Genomic DNA, 20367 nt, shown 5'->3' with positions numbered 1-20367 from the left:
CACACCCTTTTCTAAGACAACATCTGGCTTGTCATCAGGGGCGTAGCAAGGTTGGAGTGGGTCCAGAGATAAGATTTGTAAATGGGACCCCTCTCACTGAAGCTCAGCTCATGAAGTAAAGAAATCTTAATTGAGACGATGCAAGTCATTTAATGGTACTAGAGAAAGACATGCTGTTCTGGTAGCTCCAGCTCTTAACACTCACATCAATTTCAGAGGATGAATACAACTGAAGGAAGCCCTGGCAGGTGTGCGGCTGAGGGAGTCAGTCATGTGACTTGTGTCTGTGGGGGGCCCCAATGCAGTGAGCCCCCAGACAACTGTCTCCCCTTGTCCTATTAACCCAGACTTGAGGTTACCCCTTGCCCTAGTAACCTCAAGTCTGGAGGTTACCAGAATATGTACTACTGTTCTAAGGTCGTTTATCTCAAGAAATGGACACAGCTGGCATATCAGCCAGAACTGAAAGAAAGCCAGAACTGAAAGAAATCTCTGGCCACCGCCTCAGCCTGAGACACCAGGGAGAGGTCTGGGTCCAAGAGCACTCCCATACCCCCAGAGCAGTTGACCAGACTTTGAGCAAGTAACAGGTGAGTTCTATTACAGATGCTTGAACTATTGCAGTGGAGAGGTCTGGGAGAATCTAATGGATGTCAGTGGATCACTATCAGATCATAAGTTACAGGTGAACAACCTGTTTATCTAGATCGTGATCTGTTGAATTCCATTAGAAATGGGTGTTTAGTTTGCTCAACCAGGAGGAGGAAGCAGTAGTTAACTAGGGGTGTGCAAACAGATTTGAATCCAAACTGGTTCGGTTAGAAGATTTGGGGTTGAGCCAAACCACCCCAGGTTTGGCTCAACCTTGAACCAAAACCTCCCCCCCACACCCCAGTTTTGGGGCTCATCAGAAGTTTCTTGGGGGAATTTTTTTTTAACTTACCCCCTCTGGGGGGCTTCTCCAAGGTGGTGGGGTATGTGTGTTCATGGAGGTCCCCCCTCCCCCCACTGGCCTTCCTTTTTCTAAAAATTGCCCAGTTTGGGTGTCTTTGGTCCATACCAGGCCTATTCCCCGGCACAGTGGCCATTATTGAGGCTGCCACACCTGCACAGTGGGACGCAGGAAATGCAGGGTCCTGCTGCGCAGGGTCATGACCCAGGCCATGCAGGGTCCCACTGCACAGGCACGAGGGCCTCCAAAATGGCCAGCACATTGGGGAATAGGTCCAGAAGGGGCTGGAGACGCCTGAACCGGGTGATTTTTAGAAAAAGGAAGGCCAGTGGGGGGAAGGGGGACCTCCGCAGACCCCTCACCACCTTGGAGAAGCACCCCAGAGGGAATATGTTTTTTAAAAAATCCCCCCAAAAAATATTCAACAACCCCCCCCAAACCAACCAAATGGCGGGGGGGGGGTCTGAATGTGGCTAAAACCAAACTGGCCTGGTGCAGTTCAGGTTCCGTTCAATCTCAAACCAAAATCCTCACAATATGTTGTGGATTTCACTACTATAAATAGTTTAGTGTCATCTGCAGATTTTGCCACTTCGCGGGTTACCCCAACTTCTAGATCATTTATGAACAAGTTAAAGAGCACTGGTCCCAGTAACAATCCCTGGGGGACCTCACTTCCTACTTCCTTCCATTGTGAAAACTGTCCACTGATTCCTGTCCTTCAACCAGTTACCAATCCACAGATGAACCTGTCCCCTTATCCCATGACTGCTAAGTTTACTCAAGAGCCTTTGCTGGGGAACTTTGTCAAAAGCAATGGGTCTAGATAATCAGTTTTCTCCAGGACTGTCTTGAGCTAGGAAGCCACCACCCTCGTAATTATCTTGCCCAGCTATGGAAGGTAAGGCCTATAGTTGCTTAACTCTGAGGAATCCAATGAAGGCTTCTTCTGAAGAGGTCTGATAATTGCCTCCTTAAGACAGAAAAGCATCCTGCCCTCCCTCAGAGAAGCATTTATAATATCTACCAGGCCCTCTACAACAACCCCCAGATAGTATAAGCTATGCCTGACAAGGGTCAAGAGAACAGGTAGTAGGTCATGCTGCTCCAGGCAACTCAACCACATAATCAGGAATCACTAATTGAAACTGATCCAGCATAACCACATAAGAGGAGTTGCTGGACACTTCCACATTAGACTGTGCAACAACCGCAATAAAAAGCGATTTTATCCACACAAAAATGTATTTAAAATATCACAACGGGTAATTGATGGCTCAAAATTTTGATTCAAGGAAGAAGGGGCATGTGCTAGCCCTCTCACAACCCTAAACAACTCTGTTGGGTGTGAGCCTGCAGATGCAATATGGGCAGAAAGAAACATTGGTCTTACCTATGAAGGGTTGTTTTTCGCAGTGTCTGAGGTCATCCTAAATAATGGGCTGTGTGTCAATCATGCCTCAGGAAGACAGGAAGTAGATTTTCAAAGCAGGAGCTTGTATCCTGTAGCTAGGCTGGAGGCGCCAAACCCCCAGTTCCAGAAGAGTGTGTATGTACGGGAGGAGGAGGCAGGTTGTTGGCTCCCTTTAGGAAGCGTCTCAGGCATGGATGAAGGGAAGAACCTTGGAAGTTTAGGTCCAGGACTGATGAGCAGGCCGAGACTTGTCTGCGCAATGTGTTGGGGCGAAGGCTGATGTCGAAGTCCTCCTGGAGGAAGAAAACTTCCTGAATTCTCACTCAGGTAGGGATGAAGTGTTTCCTCCATGCCCTTCTGGAGAAAGCCGCCCAGGTGGCTTGGTAGATATGGGTGGTAGAAGGTCTTCTTGAAGGCAGAATGGTATTCTGAACAGAAGTAAGGTATCCACTGTCCCTCAATGAGGAGCACTCAATGTCCAAGTGTAAAGCTGGAGCCATTCTGGATCTGAGTGCAAAATGGGTCCCTGAGAGAGAAGATCTGGTCGATAAGGAAGTGGCCAAGGATCCCTGATGGAGAGTGCAACCAGATTACTTTGGCGCAGAAGTGAATAGAGCGCCCATCAAATCAGCAGCCATGTCCGTGCCTCCCTGGACTTGTAAAATGGCGAGCAGGATGTGTTGGGATAAAAGCTGCTGCTAAATGGTTGTAGGAGTAACTGCTCACTGAGCCTGACTACTGGCAGTTTTGATTTCTTCTTGTATTTTTTGGAGTTCATCCGGCTGTTTGGACTTAGAAGGTTTGGCGCTCTCCTCTTTAGCATGCCTCATCTTTTTGAAGGCTTTCTCCAGTGGTTTAGTGGACTCCTGCACCACCATAGGTAATGAAGCCACCTTTTATGAAGTGAAAGGAATAAGGGCGCTACCCACATCAGCAGGCAAAGGAGAACGGGAGCACTTGGTGCTGCGTGATGAAGGTGTGGTATTTCCCTCTTTCTTGGGAGGATCTTTGCTTTCCGATTGGGGTCCCTCAGAGAGAGAAACTCCCACACACACCCCGGCACAGGACAGATCCACAGGGAGCGGGGGTGGTGGAAATGAAAGGCGGGGGGGGGACCAAGGAAAAACGGTTCCAATCAATAGAATTAGTGAACTTTAAAAATGTTTGGCGAACTTTGCAAGCAAAAGAAACGAAAAGCAACGACTCCCTTCACACCCTGGCACAATGGAGAGGGCAAGAGGGGGGAAGGGGCCAAAAGAGAACTAGCCTGAAGCCGGACTGATCAGAGCTCTCTCAAGTAGCTGTTCACTGAGGTGAGACAGGAACGGAACTGAAGGTTTGGCGCCTCCAGCCTAGCTATTGGATATAGGCTCCTGCTTTGAAAATCTACTCCCTGTCTTCCTGAGGCATGATTGGCACACAACACATTATGCCCTGTTGGAGAACTACCCCTAGTAACTAGGCAAAGAGTTACCTTCTAAACATGGTGGTTCTCTTTATTTAGCAGGGGGGAGAACAAGTGGCCCTATCCACCCCCAGTACAGTACCCCTCCTGTGACTGTTGCTGGTGTCTTATCTTATGTTTCTTTTTTAGATTGTGAGCCCTCTGGAGACAGGGAGCCATTTTATTTATTTCTATGCAAACTGCTTTGGGAACTTTTGTTGAAAAGCGGTATATAAATATTCATTGTATTTGTATTATTTAGAAGTATCTCAGACAACTGCGGAAAAAAGAATTGCTTCTTTCCCACACGGATTGCCTGAGCATAGGCTTTCAAATGTGCTCTATGTTGTAATCTGTCGGGGGTTTTCTCCACTTGTGCTTCAGTCATCTACCTTGCCACTTCAGCTCCCATAGTTCTTCTATATGCCAAGGGACCAATTCTGAAGTGGGTCGGAGAGGGTGATCATGATTGCTTAGGGCAATCATGTCTACTGCCCTGGTGAGTTATTATTTATTATTTAACATATTTTTATATCGTCCAAAACTTAAGTCTCTGGGCGGTTTACAACCAGATAAAAACAAAGGTAAAACATTAGTTAAAAACAAAAACAAGAAATTTAAAACACAGCATTTTTTTTTACAAAAAGCTAAACAATATTCTAAACACAACATTAAAACAAAACAATATCAGTTAAAAGCCTGGGTGAACAGATGTGTCTTTAAAGGCTTTTAAAAAATTGTCAGAGATGGGGAGGCTCTTATTTCACTAGGAAGTGCATTCCAAAGCCTCGGGGCAGCAACAGAGAAGGCCTGTCCCTGAGTAGCCGCCAGACGAGCCGGTGGCAAAAGCAGACGGACCTCTCCTGATGATCTCAATGGGCGGAGGGGTTCATGACGAAGAAGACGTTCTCTTAAATACAGAATTTGCTGTTCAAGTTCTCCAACAGGGCATCAGCAGAATCACTAGCAGCGCCAACACTAAATCCTTCCAAGGCTTCTTGGAATCCTATCGGATCCAATAACCTTCCAGGGCAGAACATCCTAATAGGCTCCTCACCCCTACGGAGGGGGGACGTGATTGTGAGTCAAAGCTTAACCAGATGGTGGTCCAACCATGACAATGGGGAAATCACAGGAGTCCCCAACCACGGAATACCACCCTGATCAGTGGTCCCTCTAATTTTTTTCATCTCTGTGCAGAATGAGTTTTGTTCTGGGTGGCAGTATCAAGGCAGTGTGTATACACCTGATTCAGAATGAGGCCTTCCTGATTCAACCTGAGTGGGATCTAAAATGAAATGAGTGGACATTCAAAAACTTATGAGTGTGTTCTAAGGAGAGCACGTGAGAGCACGCCTTAGAGAAAACAGTGACCCTGATCAGAGTAAAAGACCAGATCAAGTGTGTGACCAGCAATATGCATCAGTGTCGAGACCACTTGGGATAGGGCCATAGTTGCTATGGTCGCTATGAACTCCTGAGCCACCCCAGACAGACTGGTCTCAAAGTGAAGTCCCCCACCATCACAAGCCTGGGAGACTCCAACACCAAGCCTGAGACCAAGTTTGTCAGCTCAGTTAGGAACTCCATTGGGCAGCAGGACAATCAGTACACCAAAAGAAGTCCCTGTCTATCCCTGGTCCCCAGATTTAAGTACACACCCTGGAGGGAGAAGCTGGGACTAGACTGGACCACCAGCCTCCCCTCAACCTGGCATTATAAAGGAGCAAGGTGAGACTGTGGGCGGTTGGCACTGCTCTCTGAGGTCAAAGAGCTTGCAGGACAGCCAGAAGCAGCAACAGCTATTAAATGTCTGATTTCCCTTCTCCCAGTAACGGCCTGCCGGCCTGCCAATGTTACTTATTCTATTCCCCACCACCACTGGAATAGCCACCCCACAGTCAATTGACCCACCTGCATCTCCAGGCAAGCCTAGACACATGGCAAATTAACTTCACCCAAGACTCAACAGCGGCAGCTTTTAGCAATTTTGAAATTGCTAAAAATCACCTCCCTCCCGGTGCATCGGAAAAATCCAGTGCATCTATGGAATGTTTGTCTAAATGTTGGCCACTGAAGGCTGTAGCCAGCCACAAAATAATGCTGTCTCCAAAGCTTGCCAAAAGCAGTCACATACCACGTAAGTTAAGCAGTGATCACCTCGGGTAACTGTGAAGTTACAAAACACAACCCAAGATTTAATCTCCCAAAAGTTGTTTTTTTTTTTAAATGTACTTATACAATGATGCAGGCAGCATCTCATTACTGATGCTGTCCTATCAGTACATGACAGCTGGCACAGAGCTAATTAAAAACCTGCTCTTCATATCACCTATGTTTTGCATTCATGAAACAGGATTTTCAAACTGCAACTGTGAATTTAAGATTCTATCAACATTCTACTTACAATTTCATTTTAGAGTTTTAATGAGTAAATGCAACCCTCCAAGTGTGAATAGTTTAAGTGAAATAACACAGGTAGGTACAGCCTATAATGAACTGAACCAGCCTATAGTGAACCAGCTTTCATTATAGGCTGGCTATCTTTGGAAGTGTCAAGAATGAAAATTTTACTACTCATAACGCAAAACAATCATGAAATACCTACCGGACAGGTAGCAAAACCGATTTTCTATTATACTAAATGTGGAGTTTTAAATACTCCCATTCTGATGATCCAAGCTAGTACATAAGGGAAGAAAAACTATAAAATTACTGCTTATCCAAACCTTCTTAAGGTACTGAACCTCTAAGTATATTTCTATCAGCTATGCTTCGTCTAGAACCCCTGCGAATACTGAGTTTTTTCTGTACACAAAAAACAAGTAAAACAAGTAACCTCTGCTAACTTGGCAAAGAGGCACCTTTTAACGTGGTGATTCTCTTTATTTAGCAGGGTGAGAGTAACTGGCCATACCCACCCCCAGCACAGTACTTCCAGTGACTGTTGCTGGTGTCTATCTTGTGTTTCTTTTTAGATTGTGAGCCCTTTGGGGACAGGGATCCATCTTATTTATTTATTATTTCTCTGTGTAAACAGCCCTGAGACATTTTTGGAAGGGCGGTATAGAAATCAAATAAATAAATAAATAGACCATAAAAACCAACAAGATTTGTTGCAAAATGCCATTCTTGAGAAGTGAATTTCTTGCTAAAATGATGTGCAACTAACTTTGGAAAACATGCTTTGGACAGATTGAGAGAATAAAGCTTGCTGAAGCTAGCATGAAGTCACATGGGGTGGCTTCCTTCAAGCAACCCAGCTGCATAGTATTCCGTTATCACATGATGGCAACACCCCAGTTTTCTGTATATAGGAAAGCCTCAGTATTCGCAGGGGTTCCATTCCCAGCTAGTGCTGTGAATATCAAAACCGTGAATACCGAGGCATTGGGGCAATCCACATCGGGGGTGGGGGGGTAGGTTAGGTTCCTAAGGGGGATCCGTGAATAGAGGTTCTCCTGTAAACCCTTAACATGAGCACAGGCAGAGAAAAGGAGAACAAAAGCAATTGGCACAGACATCACTAAATTATAAATAGATTGGGGGATGCCAGGCAGCTCTGTGCAAATGACAGAACAGTAGCTGCACCAGAGAATGCAACAAAGACCTCCTCAGAGATACTCAGAGGCCTTCAGGGTAGAACTATACGGCTGGGTCATCAATGAAAAGCCTTGTGAGAAGGGGTGATCTTTCTCTCTCTCTTTTTAAAGTCATTTTAGAAAAGTCACCATGGATGGGCTAATCAGTACTAAGCTTCAATATACTTTGGGCATATCCTCCTCACGGCTTACTTTGGCTTTTATTAGGGCAATCAACAATACAATACAATGTTTTACATAAAACAGAGTTTGCAAATTACATAAATTACAAGAATTATAATTCCATTTTGACATATAAGAAACACACATATTTTGAATTTTGATTGTAAGGACCCTTAATATACTTTTATCTTTTCTTTCCTAGATAACAGATTACACACAGAAAGAGAGAATTTAAACCAACTTAGTTAATATGTCCCAGACACCTAATTTCTTTCAAGTGATGGGTGGAGGGATCCCATCCCTCCATTTTCATCTATGATGTGTTTTCGTTTTCAAACCCCACCCAACTCTTTCACCTTCTTATATATCAACATTATTGAGCTCTTAGTATCAAACTTGCTTTTTTCACTACTTATTTTCCCCATTCCTTTTCATAAGACCTTTGAAACAGGTAGTACAAACAGGTTTATAATTCTAATCACAGACCAAGGTATCTTCCATCTGCCACCCTTCACCTGTTCAGTTCTACATCCTTTGGGCTGTGAAATGTTTGTACAGACACTGTGTCAAAATATACTAATGGATAATGTGATCTTATCCTACCATCTTACCTTTATTACGAGATTCAGCTAAGTTAATATACATAATTCCATAATTCCAAAATCTAGCTTAAACATATAAATGAATAGTTTCAAAAGATAAAGCATATCTATTTTGCAGCCTATTCAGTTTACTGTTTCTCATTACTGCTAAAAGTATAGTCCGTCAATTGCCTATTGAGCTAGCTACATAATTAATTACTAACAGTTTTAACTGGCTATTTTATCCAAGGTCATTCCATACCCTATTCAAGTTACACTCATATTGACAAAAGAGTAACTATGTTAGTAATTACACATATTGCAGCTGTAAGGGACAGACCTTTCCTCAAGATTCAGAAGTCAGTTTATTGTAGGATAATTTAGATACAAGAAGTATTGATTATTCAGTATGATTAAAATATCAACTTTAAAGTGAGGATTTTAATCAATTTTATTCCATGGAAGGATTTTAATGCTTCTGAAACTAAGTTATCCATGCATAAATACTTGCAAAGTATTTAAGATGATTTCCCAAACTATTACTATAACCACCTAATGAGAGGAGAGGAGAGCTGGTCTTGTGGTAGCAAGCACGACTTGTCCCCTTAGCTAAGCAGGGTCCACCCTGGTTGCATATGAATGGGAGACTAGAAGTGTGAGCACTGTAAGATATTCCCCTTAGGGGATAGAGCCGCTCTGGGAAGAGCAGAAGGTTCCAAGTTCCCTCCCAGGCATCTCCAAAATAGGGCTGAGAGAGATTCCTGCCTGCAGCCTTGGAGAAGCCACTGCCAGTCTGTGTAGACAATGCTGAGCTAGATGGACCTGTGGTCTGACTCAGTATATGGCAGCTTCCTATGTTCCTAATCCAAATTTGTTCCAGTGATTTGCAGGATACAAAACATGTGTGAAAAGAGATATCATGATTTCCACAAGTTAGACAGTACATAAAGCAGAAAAGAACATCAGTTGGATGAGTAGAGTGGTGGGGGAGAAGAGAATAAACCCTTTCTTATAAGATCTTTCACAGCCTGGACTTGTACTCTTTCCTATTCAACATGTATATACAACCACTGAGAGAAACCATCATGAGATCTTGATTAAGATGTCATCAACACTGATCAGATCCTTGTCCAATGGGGCCTGGCCATTACCAAGACCATCTAAGTCTCTTCCGGAGAAGTTGAGCAGTTGTTGACATGTTTGTCAATGAGAAAGCAGACAAATGAATATCTTGACCCAGAAATTAAGCTGGCATTTTATTAGGAAAAAAAGCAGCTGATTGAGGTCAAGGAGTTCATTGTGCTCCACCCACCCCACAGCAATTGCCACTGCACAGTGGTTTACACTTGAAGGCAGGACTAAACATCACTAAATGGAATATCTGCATGTCAAATGGCAGCCTGGGTTGTTGTTCTGGCAGCTGGTCAGTCAGTTCATTGCTTTTATTTTCAACATGAACAGGAATCCAGCAAAAAACCCAAAATAATCCAGTGAATAAAAAGCTTCCAAAGGAAGATGGAAACAAGTGTGAACTAGAGATGAACCAATCCAAGGTGAATAGAACTGCAAGGGTCAGTATACATTACAGATTTGCTGAAGTCCAATAACGTAATTAAAAAGCAGTAAGCTGCCTCCTGTATTCTACCAAAGAAAACCACAGGGCTCTGTGGGCGCCAGGAGTCGAAATAGACTTGATGGCACACTTTACCTTTTAAGCTGCCTTAAAAGCACAGCTCAGTGTACTACAACTATGCCAACTTGACAATATCATGAGCAGTTCAAAATAAGGGCATGGACAATTTGGAGCATAGCAGTGGTTAGATACTACCATGCCCCTGGGGCATATGTGCACATCACTATTGACACACAGGAACCAATGTTATGAGCTGGTAGGTAACACTTGCAAAAAAAAGTGAGCCACCCCACTCCACAAATTTTCCAAGCAAGCATGTAAATACCATGCCAAATCTGAATGACGCCAAAGAGTTCATTTATCATTACCTCTAACTGGTTCTGGTAAAGATGATGATGTAGTCAAACACACTTCAGCATGCTCCGGAGCCTACTGCCTGATTTTCTTATCCTGAGCGGCTTAATCTCCTCATAACAACGGAGACTGGAGGTGTTGGAAGGCAAAATCTCTCAATTAGAAGATAAAAGTTCCTCTGTTGATTCACCTTTGGGCATATTAAAGAAGGCCAAAAAGAGCCTCCAAGCCAGGATGCCCACCCTAGAATTAGATTCTCACCATTTTAATCTGCGTATTTTGGGGATCCCACAATATTTGGGAAAGCCTGACTATTTACTGTATTAAAGAGTTCCTTCACAAAATATTTTCCCTGCCAGAGGAGTATAAAGCTGGAAAATGAAAGAGTTTATCATATTTCAACTTCTCCCTCACCTGCCGACAAGCTGCATCCATTTATCATTAAGGTTCTTAAATTTACAGTTAAGGAAGATCTTTTGAGGTGTGCCCAAGAAATAAAGAGTTCATAATTCTGGAATCATGTTTTCCCCAGATTTTCCTAAAGTGGCTGATAAACGCTTCCTTTCAAAAAGCACATCAATTAGCTAGAGAGAGAGAAATCTGCAATACCATGTTCACTTCCTAGCAGTATTTTGCATTTATTATGAGAATAAATTAAAATCTTTCCAAGATCTTTAGCTGCTGAGAAGTACATAGTTGGACTGAATCCTGCAGGAGGGGAGGGTTGTTTTGACTACTGTTATTCACATTTGAACATCTACCAGTGGACTTTTATCTTGAGCTGTAATTGCTATCTTTGTGTAATGCAATTTCAAGGTCCTTGTACTAGGTCCTGTCTTGCTTTAATGTGTATCAGTCTTTATTCTGATTTTAATTGCTTCTTGCAGGGGGTCCACTGGAGTGTGCTGTCAGCTAAGATTACCATGCTAGACGTGGAAGTGCAAATGGGCTTTCTCTTTTTGCCCCCCCCCCACCACCACCAGGGATGTGCACAGAACCAGCGGGGGCTAGTTCAATGGCGGGGGGATAACTTTAAGGGCAGGGGAGGATGCACTTACACACATCCCCGCCACGTTTCCCTGAACCGGCGCTCCATTTCCTAAAGGTCCATCGGGGCAGCAGCGTACCTCCCTGCCACCCCATTGCCCCCTTTACCGGATGTAACTGGAAGTATTCGACACAGCTGCATGCATCGGGCATGCACATGTGCACGTTGCACTCGTGCCCAAAGCATTGAGTACTTCCAGTTATATCCAGTAAAGGGGACAATGGGGCGGCAGGGACATTTAGGAAATCAAGTGCTGGTGGGGAAAACGCGGTGGGGTGTGTGTGGAGGAAGTGCATTCTCCCGCACTCTTAAAGGCAGCCCCCACCACCGCCATCGAACCTTCGAGCCGGCCAGTGTTCAAACCTGTTAGAAGGGCCTCCAAACAGGTTCTTACACATCCCTACCCTGGCATCTTCTTCTGGTTTGTTCTATTTTCTCTCTTCACTTATGGGATTAATTGGTGGTGGTATTATGTTAAGTTTTGTCTTTTAGTTATTTACTAGTATATTAGCACCCTATTAAGGGTGCTAATACCTTGCATGTATTTATCATTTTCTATGAGCCAGTTCAGGCTGTTTGTTTCGGCTGTTGTGGCTTTTTGTTGCAAAGTGTTTTATAAAGTAAATATGGCAGTTTCTTTGGTTACTTGGAAGGTGCTGAGGCAGCCCTTGAAGCTCCACCAGGTGTTGGCCAAGTTGGGGGAAATGGCTATTGAGGTTGCTTTTTTACAAGAAACCCACATTCTGCCAGTTGATAAACGGATCTTGCAAAGGGCATGGGTGAGGAATGTCTATGTAAATAGCAATTCTAGGAGGATGAGAGGTGTGGCTATTTTAATTCACAAATCTTCTAAATTAATTGTTGAACAGAAAACCAAAGGTGGTGAAAGTCGCTTTCTTATACGTATTGTTAGTAGGGGTGGCCAACATTTGGCATTAGTGAATTTATATGGTCTAGTCACAAATTCCCCAGAACAGAGCCAATGTGGTGTGGTGTTTAGAGTGTTGGACTAAGACCTGGGAGACCAGAGTTCAAATCCCTATTCAGCCATGAAACTCACTGGTTGACTCTGGGCTAATCACTACTCTCTCAACCTAACCTACCCCACTGGGTTGTTATGAGGAGAAACATAACCATGCACACTGCTCTGGGGCTGGGCTCCATGGAGGAAGAGTGGGATAGAAGTTTTTTAAAAAAACACCAAAACACTTCATATACAGCTGTTTTGAACATTTACACACTTGGATAATTGGTCACATGATTATTGGAGGGGCTTTGAATCAAACTTGACCGTAACCCACCCCCCGCCCTCATCTAGGTTACACTCTCGAACCCATACTACACTTAAGGATTATATGCTAATTTTAATTTAGTAGATATATGGTGTCATCTTAATCCCTCTGAATGAGAATACACTTTTCTTTCTCCTGTCTATAAAAATTGGTTTAGGTTGGACTAATTTTTTATGTCTCATTCTTTAGTATCCCGAGTTTAGGCATGCAGCATTGATGCTATAGCAATTTCAGATCACACCCCTGTTAAGTTGGTTGTTGGTCTGGAAGGTAGTTCTAGTACTTCATTTAGGTGGTACATGAATACATCCTTGTTGAATGATCTGCAATTCACTAGAAAAATGGAACAGGAGATGGAAGAATTTTTTTTGTTTTAACAGGGGCTCTATTACATCAGTATCCCTGGTTTGGAATGCTTTTAAAACATTTTTGCAGGCCCAAATCATAGATTATACTTCACATCTTAAAGAGGCAACAAATAGCTCAAACTGTATCTCTTGAGAAGCAAGCTAAAATATAAATTAACCTCATATGAATTATACCCTTCTTACAACTCATACAGAACCTTATTTATGGCTAAATATGAACAAAAGTTTTACTCTTTAGAACTGGAAGGGGGCACTGCACTGGCTGATTTGCCCTGGGCCCCACTAGGGCTCTCTAAGGACAGCCCTGCTTCCACACCTAACACAAGATCAGATAAGATCATCTAACAACACCTCTTTCTCCACAGAAGTAATTACCACAAATCCATTAAATCCAGGAAGACCCCAGGATGCAATGGAATTTCTGTGGAGTTTAACAAGAGGTATATCACTTTCCAGACTTTTATTGGAGATCTATAATGATGTTTTCCTGAATATTTCCCTCCTTCTTTCAATTAGGCTTATGTAACTATTCTCCTTAAGCCTGGTAAAGATCCTGGTTTATGGACTAGCTATAGACCTATTTCTTTGTTAACTGTTGACAGTAAGATATTGATAGCTATGCTGGCATGAAGAGCGCAGATTGTGCTCCCTACTATTATTCATCTAGTTCAGAAAATGTTTATATTTGGCCATCAATCTAATATTAGATTGTTGATTGATGCACTAGCCTTATCCTTGGAGAAGCAAGAACCAGCAGCCATAATTTCTTTAGACATGAAGAAGGCATTCAACATGGTCCATCTGAGGTTCTTGAAACATGTTTTGATTAAATTTGGATTTCCCCCAAGTTTTCTGACTTGGGTTACCATGCGATATATGGCTGCTTATCCATGATTCATCACCAACAGGCTATTGTCCCCTTCAATTAGGCTATAATGGGGCACATGTCAGCGATGTCCTCTATCTCCTCTTTTTCAATATGGTGTTAGATCCCCTGGCTTGTGCTATTAAAAGACTCTGCTGACATAAAGGGTACATATTTATGATGTTGCACAATCATAAATAAATTAGATATTCCCAATCTAATTTAATTAATTTTTATCATTGTTTTAATAATTGCTTTATGCTGCTGTTTTTATTTCTGTTTTATGCTACTGTTTTAATTGTTTCATTATTTTAATCTGTGCTGATTTTTAAATATTGTTTAAAACTTTGCACACCATCTAGAGATGTATGTATCAGGCGGTATAGAAATAAAATAAATAAATAAATATTGTATTGGAACACATCAGTTTTGCAGAGTGGAGGGAAGGATGGCTAGACACACACACCACACCTGCTACTCCTCCCCTGTAAAACCTTCCTGCCAAGTAGCAAGAATGATAGTACTTTGTAAAGCAGCATAAAAGCCAAGTCTTGCTGACCATTAGAAAGAATGGTTGACTTCCACTAAGCCAAGTTTATGGGCCTTTGATACCAAGCAATCAAAATCTATATCTATGAAGACACATAATTTTTCATATTGTGTTTCATATTAAGCAGAGACTTGTGTTTTGGGCGGTATACAAATGTGTTAAATAAATAAAAATAAATGTTCTCCAGATCTGCAATAGAATTTACAATTCATATGCCAAATGCACTGTTTATAGAGTTTTTCATACAATACAAACTGAGCTAGTCAAGGGATTGATCTTGGATGCACACACGCACACACACGCGCACGCACACACACTTCTTGCAAAAAACTATGACATACCTATAACTAATCTGAAGGATGGATTCCATCCTGGCCCCTTTGGCTACAGCAAGCAAGACTACTGAGAGGGATGAGTGAGTGCAGAAACACAAGGAGCAGACAACTCCTGTTGTAGGATTTTATGTTATCTCTAACGCTGAAGCATTCTCCTGCCCTATGCCCCTGCCAGCAGTAAGTAGTAGGCAAAAAGGGCCCCGCCGCCGCCACTCCTCCTCCCGGATGGCGAACAGGGAAGTCCTGCCGTCCGGTTCCCTCCCACCCCAGCATCCCACGGGCGCCTGGCCTCAGCGGCTGGTCCCACCGCCTCCTGGCCGAGAGCCACCTCCATGGCCTGGCCCACCGCCGGGCCAAGTGCTGCTTTGCAGCCGGGCCTGCCGCGCCATGTGCCGCCTCTGCGGCCCGCAGCCACCACTGAAGAGCCTCTGCGGCCAGCCTCTTCAGGGTCAGCTACCTCTCCCCCCCACCCCCACCTTCTGCCCCAGTCTCCAGGTGGAGACGGGCCCAGGCTGCTGGGCTGAGTGCCGCCTCCGCAGCTGAGCCCGCCAACTTGCCTCCGCGGCCAGGCCCGCCGCTGGCCAATTCTCCTGGGTGCACCAGCCAAGCAGGCGCCTCGGCTGCCCAGCCAATTAGGCTGGGTGCCGGGACGCACATTCGAAGGCACACCCAGGAGAAATAAATATATAGATGCCTTTCAGCAGGTACAACTACATTAATAGTTGGAAATGCTTGTAGGTTTCATTCTGGTTCCAGCATGAACATACAAATCAGAACAATAGCATTACAAAATTGAAATTCACTGTTGCCTCACTATAATGTAAAAAACACACTGTTAATAATGGTATTGTTGGAGGGAGGGAAGGTTATACACCTCGAGAAATTTAGAAACTGTACTGTGCACTGTAAGTCAGCTAGCCAAAAGGGCTCACCAACTAAAAGAAACATAAGGTAGACACCAGCAACCACCAGTGGAGGGGTGATGGGCTGCAGCTGAAAATGCTGAGTGATATCTCTATGCTAAATATAAAAGAATCATGACTTTAGAAGGTGCCTCTTTGCTCAGTTAGCAAGGGAGAGTTAACCGTGTACCTTTTAAAGTGGTGATAGGAGCCAGGAGTTTACATGAACTCAATGGCACACTTTACCTTTAGGAGATCATGTTCAAGCTACAGGTTGGCCAAAAAAGTAGTCAACATGTAGGGCCAGTTCCAAGCATTGGCCAAAAAGGGGGGCACTGTAGGTTTGGGGGTGTCTCTGATGCCCCCCTGCCCCATCCACCCCCACCCCCCACATCCCCAGGCAGCCCAACTGCAGTGGCTGCAGTGAGCACTTGCTCGCCAGCTACCTCTGATCAGGCTCAGCTGTAGTGAGGGGCAGCTCAGAAGGGTGAGAGCCAGCAAGGGTGAAGCGGCTTCCAGCTGAAGTGATCAGAGAGGCTAACAGACTTCTCCCTACAAGAGTGCTTTGCAATTAATGATCACCTGAAGGCATGACAAAGGCACAACAATCTCAGGGAGTGTAGGGAGTGTAGGTCAAAGAGAGCCCAGACCTTCTCCAGGGAGCTGTTTCTTCCAAAAACTCCTAAAGCCTAAAGTTGCAGGTTGGTGATGCTTTTTTGGACCTTCTCCACTCAAACACAAACACACCGGTTCATTCTTAAAATTTCCTGTTGCGTTGCTTTGACCAGCAAGTTGTAGTTGGGAGGATAGGTGCACAGAGACTCCTTCTTGCAAAGTTTGGGGGGTGTGTGTTTCCAATCATGGTTCTAAAGGTAAAGTATGCCATCGAGTCAGTGTCAACTCCTGGAGACCACAGAGCCCTGTGGTTGTCTTCAGTAGAATACAGGAGAGGTTTACCATTGCCATCTCCCACGCAGTATGAGATGATGCCTTTCAGCATCTTCCTATATCGCTGCTGCTGCCCGATATAGGTACCAGCAGAATTCAAACTGGCAACCTCATGCTGACTAGAAAAGTAATTTCCTTAGCCATTAGGTGGCTTAATCATGGCTCTAGTTATGCTTAATAAGTTGAAAAGCTGCTCATCTTATAGTACCTAGCAGCAACTTGCATTGTTCCATTTGCAAAGCAAATGTCCTGTTCTGTATTTGATTCAAGGCAGGTATTTCCCTTGGGGCATGCACGCATCATGTGTGTCAAATAAATGCCTGATTGAGCCCATCATCAGAGGAATTAGCCTGCCCTTGCGCTCCAAAGGCACAAGAGGAAGGAAGGAAAGTGCTGAGGTTTGTTTCGCTGAGGCTCAGCCACCTTCATGCCAGCACTTTTTTTTCTCCAAGGAAGAGAGAAACCATACATACAGAGTGCCTGAGACTGTTCCCCGCCTCTAGCTTTTCTGCTGTCTGCTGCAAATCCTGCATATATAAATTCTAAAAGACCCTGCTGAGCAAGAAGCATCTTTTTAAAGTTGTGATTCTCTATATATTTAGGATGGGGAGAGCATCTGGCCCTATCCAGCCCCAACACAGCATATGTCCAGTGGCTGTTGCTGGTGTCTCCCACATGTTTCTTCTTTTTACAATGCGAGTCCTTTGGAGACAGAATCATCTATTTATCCACTATTTTTCTATGTAAACCACTTTGAGAATGTTGATTGAAAAATTGTATATTAGCAGCCAGTAAACTAACTCCCTTTCCTCACACAGCCCTGCCAGTTTCAGAAATGTGTGTGCCTGTGTTTTTCTTTTCTTGCTGTCTGTCTGTGCAATCAATCAGTGGTGCAAATGCAACTGTTCACTCTTAGAGTTCTTCTTAAGGATCAAAATCAGAAACAAATTCATAGGAATATAATATAGTGATTTAAATGTTATATTTTTCTTGGTTTGCAAAAGGAAGGAAGTACATTAGCTCATAGCAGCACTGCACCTGATCTGGATGGAACCTTGCTTCAAAATATTTTAATGCAAACTAAGAGCAATTAAACTTCTACTTGCTGGAAGAAGTCTGTACTTCAAGCTGCAAATCTTTCTTTTGGCACTACAGAGATTACTTGATTGCAGCGGGGGGGTGTGTGTAGATATATATGGGAGAGGAAGGGAGGTGGTGCCTCTCTATATATACAGGATAGATAGAAGTGTGTGTATGTGCGTGTTTATACACATACATACAATGATATATACATATACTGAATGAAGTAAACATATTAATGGGGGAAACTATATGAAAATGGGGGGCAGGCGCGCTGGAGCAAAATTGGCCAAGGGCACCACAACCCCTTGAGCCAGCTCTGTCAACATGACTGCCAGATTTCAAGCATTCAACACAAACTCTGGCCCTAACTAATCAAGACTATGACACAAGACTACTTCTGTACTATATACACGAAAGGGAAATATTGGCACCTTTAAAACAAAGGGCATGTGAAACATAAGAATAGCACACAAAGTAGTTAAAGAAATGCTGCTGAAGATGAAGCAATTCTTTATAATTCAGTCTATATGAAGCAATTCTTTATAATTGGGTCTATATGAACAGCAAGACATCAACTAATTAGCTTGATTAGCTATTCAATTACATTAATGTGTGAGCTACTTGGAGCTACACGTGTGAGCTTGCACAAATGCTTTTTGTGTTTCTGATGTACTCCTCTCTTCTCCAGGGAGGAGAGCTGATCTTGAGTACAAGCAGGAACTGTTCCCTTTGCTAAGCAGGGTCCATCCTGATCTGCATTTGAATGGGAGATTACATGTGAGCACTGTAAGATATTATTTATTTTATTTATTTATTCGATTTCTATACCGCCCTTCCAAAAATGGCTCAGGGCTGTTTACACAGAGAAATAATAAATAAATAAGATGGATCCCTGTCCCCAGAGGGCTCACAATCTAAAAAGAAACATAAGACAGACACCAGCAACAGTCACTGGGAGTACTGTGCTGGGGGTGGATAGGGCACCCATTGGTTCAGACCACTGATCCATTTAGCTCTGTATGGCAGTTCCCTCTATTTTGGCAGTGGCTTCTTCAAGGCTGCAAGTAGGAATCTCTCTCAGCCCTACCTGGAGATACCAGAGAGGGAACTTAGAACCTTCTTCATGCAAGCATGCAGATGTTCTTCCCAGTGCAGCCCCATGTGCTAAAGGGAATGAGCCAATGGTCTGACTCAGTATAAGGCAGCTTCCTATGTTCTAACTTGCATCTCTTTCTTGTAGTGAGATGTATGAGCCAAAACCAAATCATCATATGGACCTCATGGCAATCTGTGAAGGAGATGCATAAGTTCTCACTTTGGACATTGCATCTCAGTGCATTGCAACAGCTTGCAGCTACTCTTGCTTCTCTGTGATATCCCAAGTGACTCCACTGTACATCATAAAACCTTGTTTCAAATGGCATTCATCACTGTAAGAAACATTTTCAGCAGTGATAAGCACAGTGGAAAAATGATCTGGTATACACATTTAGATCTATAACCCTGAGGCCTAGGAAAAATATCAACTTGAAACTAGAGTTTTCAGAATGCTAACAGGAGCCACCAGGTCCACAAGTTTACAGTCTCACAAATGCCTACAACTGGCACAGTAACAGCCAAATTCAGTAAGACATACAGAGTCCAGTGGGGTTTACTTCTAAATAAATGTGTAGGATTGCAGACTGACATTAACTTATCAGAAAAATCCAATAAACTTAGCAGGGCTTCTGCACAAAGATCTTTATGAACAGGTTATAAAGCACAGTGTAACTGCTCCTATTCAAAGTAGCAGGTACACTCTACATTCAGTTGGTGGACTAGCAAGTAGGCTGTCAGACTTCCAGAAACAGACGTCAAAGAGCAAATCAGAAGTTATTCAAAAGTGGAGCAGAGTCTAGGCTCTACCTCCAGTGTTAGGTGATAGATACTTTATTTATAGCCAATGGCCAAAACAACTGGTGTTAGGTGGACAGCAGGTAAGGGCCCAAATTAGAGCCAAAATCCTAAACTATTGCTTTCAGCTCTTATGTGCTCAGTAGCTTGGGAGAAAGCTCCACGAAACACACCGGGGTAAATGAAACTTGAGCGCACCCTCAGAAAACCGAAGCCTTGAATACTGATCAACCGGAGTGGGCCCTAATAAAGCGTGCCTGATGCCTCCACTGCTCCGCTTCCGTCCTCCGGCCCACCCCACAAAATTCGCCGCTTTAAGGGCCCCAAGAGATGAATGGCCACCCGCGCTGTGCGGGCTGCTGTTGAAAGCCGATTGATTGCCGGCCTTGAGGACTCCCAGGGCTGGGCGGATCTCAGGCTTAAGTCCAGCACACTCCAGGCGCTATGAAATGGGCAGGCAAGGCCCCACAGGGGGAAGCGGGAGCCTCCCCCCCTCCCGTGCCGCCCAGCCGAAATGCTGTCTCCACCTCCTGATGCCTCACGGTGCTGAAGGGCCAGCGAGGAGAAGGACCTGCGGCCGCCCCCGCCCGCTCCCTTCCCGGGACATGCTGCCCCTTCATTTACCGCCTCTTGGGGAGAGTGCTCGGTTGAGGTCCCGCGGGCGGCGGCGGCGTCGTCCCATCGGCTCGCCCTCGGCACTGGCTGGCGGCCAGATGCGTCTCCGGAGCGCTCCGCAGGTGGCCCGAGAGGATTCGCAGCCGCCGGTGAGCAGCAGACTGGAAGCCGCCACTCCAGCCGCCGCCTCCCGGCCCCTCAGCAGCCATCGCACTTCCGTGTCGCGCCGTCAAAGAGCGTCAGGTGAAAGGGCGGGCTGGCGGGCGCGCGGTTCTCGGTCGACGGTTATAGGCTCACCCCTCGCACACTGCGCGTGCGCACCTCTA

The 20367-nt window shown here is 44.4% G+C and overlaps 1 protein-coding gene across 2 annotated transcripts in view; it reads right to left on the bottom strand.

The window, feature by feature from the left end:
* Positions 1-20367, bottom strand: part of AGPS (alkylglycerone phosphate synthase) — a 103284-nt gene extending 82917 nt beyond the window's left edge. The window contains exon 1 of one of the 2 annotated variants that reach the window (XM_053268302.1): positions 20051-20367. In XM_053268302.1, the coding sequence (XP_053124277.1) occupies positions 20051-20250 (200 nt within the window). In that variant the 5' untranslated portion in view covers positions 20251-20367. The remainder of the gene's footprint in view (positions 1-20050) is intronic. The other variant, XM_053268293.1, reaches the window with a different exon arrangement.

The sequence above is a fragment of the Hemicordylus capensis genome, chromosome 1 (assembly GCF_027244095.1).
Source record: "Hemicordylus capensis ecotype Gifberg chromosome 1, rHemCap1.1.pri, whole genome shotgun sequence".
Classification (NCBI taxonomy): domain Eukaryota; kingdom Metazoa; phylum Chordata; class Lepidosauria; order Squamata; family Cordylidae; genus Hemicordylus; species Hemicordylus capensis.
Note: the sequence above shows the minus strand (reverse complement) of the source record. Positions and strands in the feature narration are given on the sequence as shown.